Source organism: Falco punctatus (assembly GCF_963210335.1).
Source record: "Falco punctatus genome assembly, chromosome: 3".
In the NCBI taxonomy this organism is placed as follows: Eukaryota; Metazoa; Chordata; class Aves; order Falconiformes; family Falconidae; genus Falco; species Falco punctatus.
The window spans coordinates 110,390,882-110,399,761 of NC_137582.1; the positions used below are offsets into that span (position 1 = coordinate 110,390,882).

The following is an 8,880-nucleotide window of genomic DNA, read 5'->3' on the forward strand; positions in this document are numbered from 1 at the left end:
GATCCCTTTGAAACAGCAAAAGAAACGAGGAGGCGGCATGGTGGGGCTGCTGTGATGAGATACTTTTCCTCCCTTTGTGTTTCCTTTGGCTTTTCCGGGGAGCCTCTCTGTTTACACGGCTGATAAAGCCAGCTCCGTGCTGCCAGCTCCGGGCTGCACCTTTCCCCGCTGCCCAGCCCAGCCCCAACATGCAAAACTTGTCCGGAAACCTCCCGCCAGCTTCGCCCGCTCAAAGTCACCTTGCCCCAAACCTTCGGCTCCACGCTCCCTGCTCGCTCGGCAATCATTAATCGGCTTCTCCGCATACCCGGCATGGAAAAATGCCCCAGCGGGTAACCCTGCCCTGGCAGTCCGACATGCAGCTGGCCGGCAAGCTGGTCCTCTCCGCCGCCGCGCTGCTCCTCCTGACCTTGGCGTACAGGTTCTATAAGTCCCGCTCGCTCGCTGGGGGCACAACCCCACTGGCCGACGTGGGGGGAGAGCAGAGGGAAAACGCTGCCCAGGATGGGGGTGAGGCGGCGGGTCTGCGACGGAGGAGGGTGGTTGGGGAGGGGGCGAGGAGGGGCGGTGGGGATGCACAAGGCAGTGGTCGAGGAAGTGCCACCGGGACACGGCACACGGCTCGCCAGGGAGACCAGGGTCTGCCAAGGGGGGAAGAGGAGAAGGAGGAAGAAGAGGGGATGGATGCAGCGCTGGGGCTGACTTGTGGAAGAGCGGGGATGGGTAGCAGGGGAAGCGAGCTGGGAAAGAGGTCAGGAAGTGAACTGGGAAGTAAGTCAGGAAGCGAGCCAGGAAACGGGCCAGGAAGCAAGTTGGGAAGCAAGCCAGAAAACAAGCTGGGCAGTGAGCCGGGAAGCGAGCTAGGAAGTGAGCTGGGAAGCAAGCTGGGAAGCGAGCCGGGAAGCGAGCCGAGCTCTTATCAACCTGGGGATGTGACCAAAACACCAAGCAGCCTCGGGGAGGAGGGCACGTGTGCCCCAAGCACCGGGATTTCCCCCGGGATTGCCAGTACCCAGACGGCAGGTGACGAATGCGCCCAGAGCACTGAGCAGGATTTGGCCGGTAGAACCATGAGCCGGGTGGCCGAGGGGATGGTCCAGACCCTCAGTGTCACCTCAGACCTGGGGCTAACGATGACGACGAGCAACGCGGGGTCGGACTCCTCCTATTCTTTCTCCTCTGTTGCGAAGATCCAGGTGGAGGAGAACTACATTGCCGAGCAACGGGCGAAGGATGGGGCCGGGCAGCCGGTCCCCGGGCTCAAAGGCAAAGTCTACCACTACTACGTCCAGTCCGTTTCCCACTCGGTGTCAAAGAAGAGGTCTCTTCCCTACATCCCTCTGGGAACATCCCGGCACTGCAGCTCAGAGCAGGTCAACAAAGAGCTGCAGAGCTTTGCAACCCAGGAACCAGACCCAACTTTGACAACGCAGAGGCCCATCACCCCCTCCATAGTTCCACCACCTACAGGGAGCTTGGACATCTCTCCTGAGTCATTGTCTCCTGGCCGCAAGGGCAGCATCCTCCAGATTGCTGACAGCCCTCACCTCCAGCTGCCCATGGAGGGTTTTGGGGTCACGGCCCCAGCTGACACACCGTCTGCAAGCCCCGGGCCAGGGGTGGTGACCAGTTCTGATCTCTTCCAAATGACATCACCCACCCACCTGGACCTGGGGAACTGCTACAAGGTCCTCTGCACAGCCAAGGCACAGAAGCTCGGCCACCTCCAGGAGGCTGCCTACAAGGTGATGAGTGACAACTACCTGCAGGTGCTGAAGACACCCTCCATCTATAGCCACCTCAACGCTGGTGAGCGGGAGCTCATCCTGCGGCGGAGGATGAAGGGGAGGATGTACATGGCCGTGGCAGATATCAACGTGCAGGATCCCGGCCTCCACACCAGCCGCCTCTGCTACTACGATGACAGAGGGGACTGCTGGCGTCACCTCAGCCACGTGCCACCAGAGGTGGTCTCCCGGGGGTGCGCCATGTGCAGCATGTTCAACTACCTCTTCGTGGTGGCCGGCTGCGAGGGCAGGGGCCAGACGCAGAGACCCTCCAACCGTGTCTTCTGCTACGACCCCCTGACCAACATCTGGAGGGAGATCTGCCCCCTGAACCAAGCACGGCCACACTGCAAGCTCGTGGCTTTGGATGGCCACCTCTACGCCATCGGCGGTGAGTGCCTCTACACAGTGGAACGCTACGACCCCCGGCAGGACCGCTGGACCTTTACCGCACCCCTGCCCCACGACACCTTTGCCGTGGCCCACATGGCCACGGTGTGTGATGGGGAGATCTACGTGACGGGGGGCACCTTGCGCTACATGCTGCTGTGCTACAGCGCCCGCTCGGACAGCTGGAGGGTCAGCCTGGCCGGCAGCAGCAAGGACAGGACAGCCGAGATGGTGAGCGCCAACGGCTTCATCTACCGCTTCGACCTCCACCGCAGCACAGGCATCAGCGTCTACCGCTGCAGCGCCAAGGCCAGGCTATGGTACGAGTGTGCCACCTATGCCACGTCCAACCTGTCCGGCTTCCAGTGTGCCATGGTGGGCAACCTGGTCCACTGCGTTGGCCGGCACTTCCACATACGCTTCTTGGCTGACCACATCTCACCACGCTTCGGGACCAAGGACCTGCAGCCCTTCCCATCACCCCACGGCAGCCTCCTCCCGGCTGTCCTGGTGCTGCCGGAGGGAGGGATGGCACAAACACAAGTTTGAGGAACCCGTGCTGGGGTCTCACACCACAGCGGTGATGGCTCAAATGTGACGTGATGGCAAAAGCTGGTAGAAGAACCCCACAGCCCGCTTTGGACCACGCAGCATGGGGTCATCAGTACCAGGGCAACGTTACCCACACCTACCATCAAGCAGCCACCCTCCCAGTCCCTGCAAGTAAGGAAGGAGACAAACTGCCCTCAGATAATGCCAGTACACCCAGCCTTGAGTACACAAGGAAAAGCAAAGCAGGAGCTGGGTGGACTCGTTTGCTTAGAGGTATTTAAACGTAGGCGTGCTTGCTCAGATGCAAATAAGCCACGGCTTGCTGCAGGCTCCCAGCTGGGCACCGCTCCACATGTAGCTGCTTTACACACCAGGTGTTTAATATTGACCTGGACACACGGCACACGGGGGATTCTAGGGTGGAGGAACACAGCAGGGAGGGCTGATCCCTGAGGAGGTATCACCCAGAGGTCAGCTCCATCGGCATCAAGCCAACATTGAGCCCTCAGGCTTGACTGCGCACATCACCCCAGAGCTGGAGGCTGGGGGCCAGAGAGCTCCCTGCTCTTCCCAGGACCTTGTTATCTGTTGCCTTCTCCTCAGCACAGAATTAGATATATATATTTATATGCACGTGATATAAATAGGCGCTATAGATTTATAGACAGCTGGTCTTAAATGAAATTAAAGTGAACATTTGGTAAAATTAACCACAGGCTACTGTCGCGCATCATTTCAAGCCGTAACCAAGCCTAATGGGAACAAAGAGGCCAATGCATGTTTTACATGGCTAATTACTGCACAAGCATCATCTCTGAGGAGGCAACCAAAAGTAAACCAGAGCCTTGGATGTGAGCAGCCGGTCTTGCATCCCCTTTTCCCCAGGTTTCACCGACCTCACTCCGCTGTCTCCGTGCCCTGCCAAAAGCCTACTTTGGGTAATTGCATTTTCTTCCCCTCAAACGACTTGTCATCCATCACTTGTCAGCCCCAGACAGACAAAAACAGCTCCCAGACGGACAAAACCCTCCCGGTACCTGCCTCCTCGGTGGCAGCAGGTTATGCGCACGAAGTCATGGATGTGCTTGAAGGGCTGGGAGGAGGAGGAGGAGATGGAGATGATGCTGGCACAGCCCACGGTATCACCGTTTACACCTTGCTGCTCACGGTGGTTTAGGAGAGCTTAGGTTAATGTTCTTTTAAAGCGCTCTCAAAAGTATTTATTAGTTCTCTCAGTCATTGCCTGGAGGCCTCACATTTCTACCTTCAAGGGCTTCCTGCGAAGGTCAGTAGCATCCACCCATGTTAGGAAACCTTGGGAGGCCGCGTTAATTAACTCTGCCTCTGAGGCTTGCTCGTTAGCTGCAGCACATTGCTTCTACTGACGGAGGGTGGGTGATGTACGCGCTCTCTGCGCTAAAAGCTGACAAAGTTCAGCCTGTTTCACCCACCCTGGAGCCACCTATTCCTACCCCCAGAGGACCACCCCACCGACCGTGTGCCAGGGCTGCAGCCTCCTGCCTCCCAGCATCTCCCTATGCCGAGATACTCAGGCTGATAAACCTTATGAGCCAAAAACCCACCACATTATCATCATTATTATTTAACTCCTCGTTATTTAGCTGTCTCCGTAGCCGGTGCTCAGAGCAGCACACTCAACGAGATGGGCTCACGCACACTGCAACACGTTTCTACTTCTCCCCCAGCAAAACTTGGGTACTGGCTGCTTCACCGCAGCAGCCCAGCTCCTTTGCAACCTGCAAACACTCTTGTCCTCACCAGCATCCCGGCTTCATGCCCTTTGGCATCCCCGCCACGGTGTGCTGGGTGCTGGGGAGCAGAGGACACGCTGGCCGGGTGGGAGCTGGGTAGCTGGAGCCCTTCCAGGTAGCAGCTTTGTTTTCATCCCCAGAAAAGCTTTCCTGGGATCCTGCCCTTCTCACAGTGCCTCTTTCCTCCCGCTTAATATTTCACCTCTGCTTTAACTCCTTGCTGCCAGGCTGCAACCTCAAACCCCAGCAGCTTTGCCTCATCCTCCAGCGTGACAGCGAGCGACGAATAACAATGACCGAGGGTGGGCAGCTCTTCCCCCGCTCCTGCACTCTCTAATATTAACACATATTGCCTGGGGAGGCATTTTGGAGATTAAAAGCACTGGGGACATCCCGTGCTGGAGCACTGCTTGTTCTGCAGGGAAGGACAACCCAGTCTGGAGCAAACAGCACACAGCGATCCTGCGGTTGGTGACAAAATGACTTGTGGCTGCGGTTAAGGGAAAGCAAAGGGGAAAGGACAAATGCAAACTGATACTTGGACCTGGATGATTATTTTTTTTTGTGCTCCCAAATACCGGTGCAAGGGAGGAGCCTTTAAGGCTGGGAGGTGCAGTGGCAATGGCAGTGTCCCCAGCCAACTCCTGCCATCACCACCAGATGTTGGGCATTGATTTACAGCTGTGACGGACACCCACTTCCATGTTTCTGCTGCTTCAAACCACGGGCTTGCAGCTCTTGGGATGACCGTAAGACCATCAAGCAGTTTTCAGTGCAGCTTGCGACATCAGAATATTATTTATTTTAACTGACTGGGTTGGCAAAGCTGCCATAATTTAGAGGGGAAAAGGTTGGGAGGCATACAGTGCATCCTAATAAAACTCTACAGCGTGTCCCATAGAGCTATAAACCACCCTGAGCAGGTTCAAGTAATGATAAATACTTAGAGGACACAAAAAACCCAGCTGGGCTGGGGGTTTACCCGGGTGCTGCTCTTGGGAGCCTCTTCCCCTGCTGCAAGGCCAGTCGCTGCAAGCCAGGACCCTCCCTGGGGCAGGGACCACCAGGACTGGCTGCTGGAAGAGAAAAGACAACCACTCTCAGGCTGGGAAAACCAATTTCCACCATCCACCAGCAATTTTTCCATCATCCCTATAGTTCCTTCAAGGCTGCCTCTCCAGCAGAGAGCTCTTTCATCATCATCACCCTCTGAGCCCCCTCCCCCGCCTGGTTTATCTCCCAAAAGAAGGGTGCAACCGCTAAACCACACTGCTTTGCAACTAAATATAACCTTTGCACTAAAGTCAGTATTTTCTTCTAATCAGGAAGACCCATTATCTACCCCTGCCATGTTTATTTAGGCAATTACATAGTTTAGCGTACTTTGATTCAGATTCTTAATTTTTACATTTTTGATTATGATAAAAAACCAGGGAGTGACGCATTTCTTATTTGCTCTGTGCTCTTTTTTTCCTTTGCAATGTGCCAGACTGCATGCGAATGGAAACTGGAAGTCAATTAAAGAAGTGCAAAACCAGCATTTTAAAATCTTTTTTATTAGTTAAACACGGCTACCTTCAATATGTTGGCTACAGCAGGGTGGGGAAAAAAAAAAAAACCACCCAAAAAGCAAAAAAAAAGTGAGCTTATCCAGACATGTTTTGCATTTAAAACCGATGCGATACATGAAAGAAATATTAAGCGTAGCGAACTGACAAATTAAGTATCTTGTTCCTGACAAGCGGAAGCAAACTCGTGTCGATGGTTGAGGAGCCGGGTGGGAATTTAAAGCCAGGGGAAGGGAAAGACCCGTCACAGCATCTCTGGGTGCTGGAAGGGAGGTGGCACCTCTCAGCCCCTGGCCGTGGTTTCTCCCAGACCCTCTGCAGAGTTGCCTACAGCAACATGCGCACTGCTACAGGTCGCGTTGGAGAGCCTCCATGAGATGTTTAAAGCCAAGAAGAGCTGTCCTGTCCTCTCCCACTCATTTCTCCACCCTTCCTGCACTTAATCCCAAGTTGACCACCCGCACGTGGCCACCAGCAAGCCCTTGGTAAAGCAGATCCTGGAGGCACCACCCTCAGCCTTTCCCTGCTCCGCTTTGCAACCGAGATCAACCCAACTGCTTGGACAGGGAGCTGCACCCAAGCTGCAGAACCTCATTTAGAAGCAGACGCTAACGAACTAGGGTTCAACAGGACCCCATGGCTTGCAGGACCCAGACCTATTTGCCTGGTGCCCAAGGGACGTCTCTTGGTGGCGTTGGCAAAACATCACTCCGGGAACGTCAGCCAGCCCCTTGCAAGCACGGCTGAGGTCAGTGCTAATGAAAGATGCTATCGCAGACCCGGCGTCCAGCCAGACAAATGTAATTAGGAGTATTTGCAGAAGACAAATCTTGGCAAGGATGGGGGGGATGGGAACACATCCCCTTGTGATAGTTTTGGGGAAAAAACACGGCCATTTGGAGGTCTTCCAAGCTAGAATAACAGCCTCGCCAATGACTATTTAATTAAAACCCGTGTAGCATTTGAAGGGAGAAGGGCTGCAAGTGAATAAGCGCGGTGATAAAATATGCATCGACTCCGGCATAAGTTCTCCCTCCCTGGCACAAGCCTTTGCTTAAACCGTTGATGGTTTTTGATTCACAAGCTCCAGCGAGAAGGGAACATTTGCCAGCCACTATTTCAATCCCACCGGGAGTTTTTTCCGGGGGTTATAGCCACGCTGTAGTTTAGGATGTGTCAGCGCTGGCATCATAAACACAGATCAGAAACGCTATAAAAGAAGGAAAAAAAAAAAAAAAACCAAACCCACACTCCTGGCTGGAGTTTAGCATCCTGCGAGCTCAGGCCAAAGGCAAATTATTTCTCCGTTACTGAAATAAAATCAATGAAGCTCATTTTTATTTACAGAAGAGCCAAAGAAAGGGAGAAGGAAAAACTCTTCAAGCTGCAGAAGCGGGATAGGGCTTTTCAACCAAAACCAGAAGGCACGGGGCAATGATTTCAAGGAAAAAAAACAGCAGCTGGGCTCCTCTCAGCTGCCTTTCATGGACCTTATTGAAAATATCCCCAGGTCCCTTAGAAGTACCAATCCGGGGGTGAAACCTCTCATCCCAAGGCAACCTGGGGAGGTGCTATCTCTCAGGAAGCTGCCATCTAGCTAAATAAACCCAGACCGATTATTAAAACAGCTATTTTGGTTCATCGCTCTCCTACAGCGTGCCCTGGGCATGGAGAGGGGGTGAGTGTGTGGTCTGGGGACAACAGACTCCATGCCGGGTCAGTGTCCCAAAAAATACCTCCATTCCCATCCAGGTAAATAACCTTTCCGTGTGTCACTGTTTGCTGAAGGGGGCGATTCTGGGCGATGCTCAAGTTGCTTTGAATCAACATCGTTTATTCAGTTCACACCTGCTGAACACCAGGTCCAGCTTTTGGCAGAAATTGCCTTTTTGCCCCAAATTGAATGGCCTGGCAAGGCAATACAGGGTTTGTGCTGGGTCTGCCTGCCTGCCCCAGAATTACTGACGTTGAAATTTAGCGTCCCAGCTTGCAGTGCCTGCTCAGGGGACAGGCAGCAACACCCCCCATGGATGACTGCACATGCATCACCCCAGCCCTGCCCATGCCCCCTGAGAGCTCCCTAATCCATCACGAGGGAATAAGGCACCCCACCAAGCCCCATCAGGGATGGTGGAAAGGAGGACATGAGCATCCTGGCTCCAGCCCCAAGGAGCCAGTGGGTACCACAGCAGTACAGGATGCTGGATTTCTCCATGGCCAAGGTATTGCCCAATGAAATGCCCCACCTCAAGCCAAGGTGAAGCCTATCCCTTAAATCCTCCTAGTTCAGGATCTCAGAGCCCTCCCAGCTTGTTGCTATTGTTTTATTATATCTCTGTTTAATTTATGGTGGCTCTAACCAAAGGACAGCATCACGCTGGAAGCATCCTCGCCAGGCTCAGAGGAGACAGAGCAGACTGCACCACATGTGTGGGCAGCTGGGAAGACCATCCAGCCTCGCCTGCTATCACCCATCAGAGCCAAGAGTGAGGACCATCCATCCTGTGAGTGGTCCAGGACAGATGGGAGCAGTGAAGTGTATCAGCCATGCAGGGATGGGGTGGCCAAGAGAAGCTCAGGCTTTTCTCTTCTCTTCTCTTGGAGGCTGTCTCCCTCCAAAACAGCTCCAAAAAGGCAGCTTAGTTAATGCCGTGAGGATGCTGCAGTCCCTGGTTAATGCTGCAGTCCCTAGTTAACATTGCAGGGGTACAGCGGTCCCTAGTTAATGCTGCAGGGATGCTGTGGTCCCTAGTTAATGTTGTGCTGCAGAGATGCTGTGGTCCCTAGTTAATGTTGTGCTGCAGGGATGCT

The 8,880-nt window shown here is 54.2% G+C and overlaps 1 protein-coding gene across 1 annotated transcript in view; it reads left to right on the forward strand.

Moving 5' to 3' along the window:
• Positions 1-320: 320 nt before the first annotated feature.
• Positions 321-8,880, forward strand: part of KLHDC7A (kelch domain containing 7A) — a gene marked incomplete at its 5' end in the record, with an annotated part of 29,513 nt that continues 20,953 nt past the window's right edge. The window contains one exon of the mRNA XM_080379541.1: positions 321-8,861. Within this exon, the coding sequence (XP_080235667.1) occupies positions 321-2,726 (2,406 nt within the window). The 3' untranslated portion in view covers positions 2,727-8,861. The remainder of the gene's footprint in view (positions 8,862-8,880) is intronic.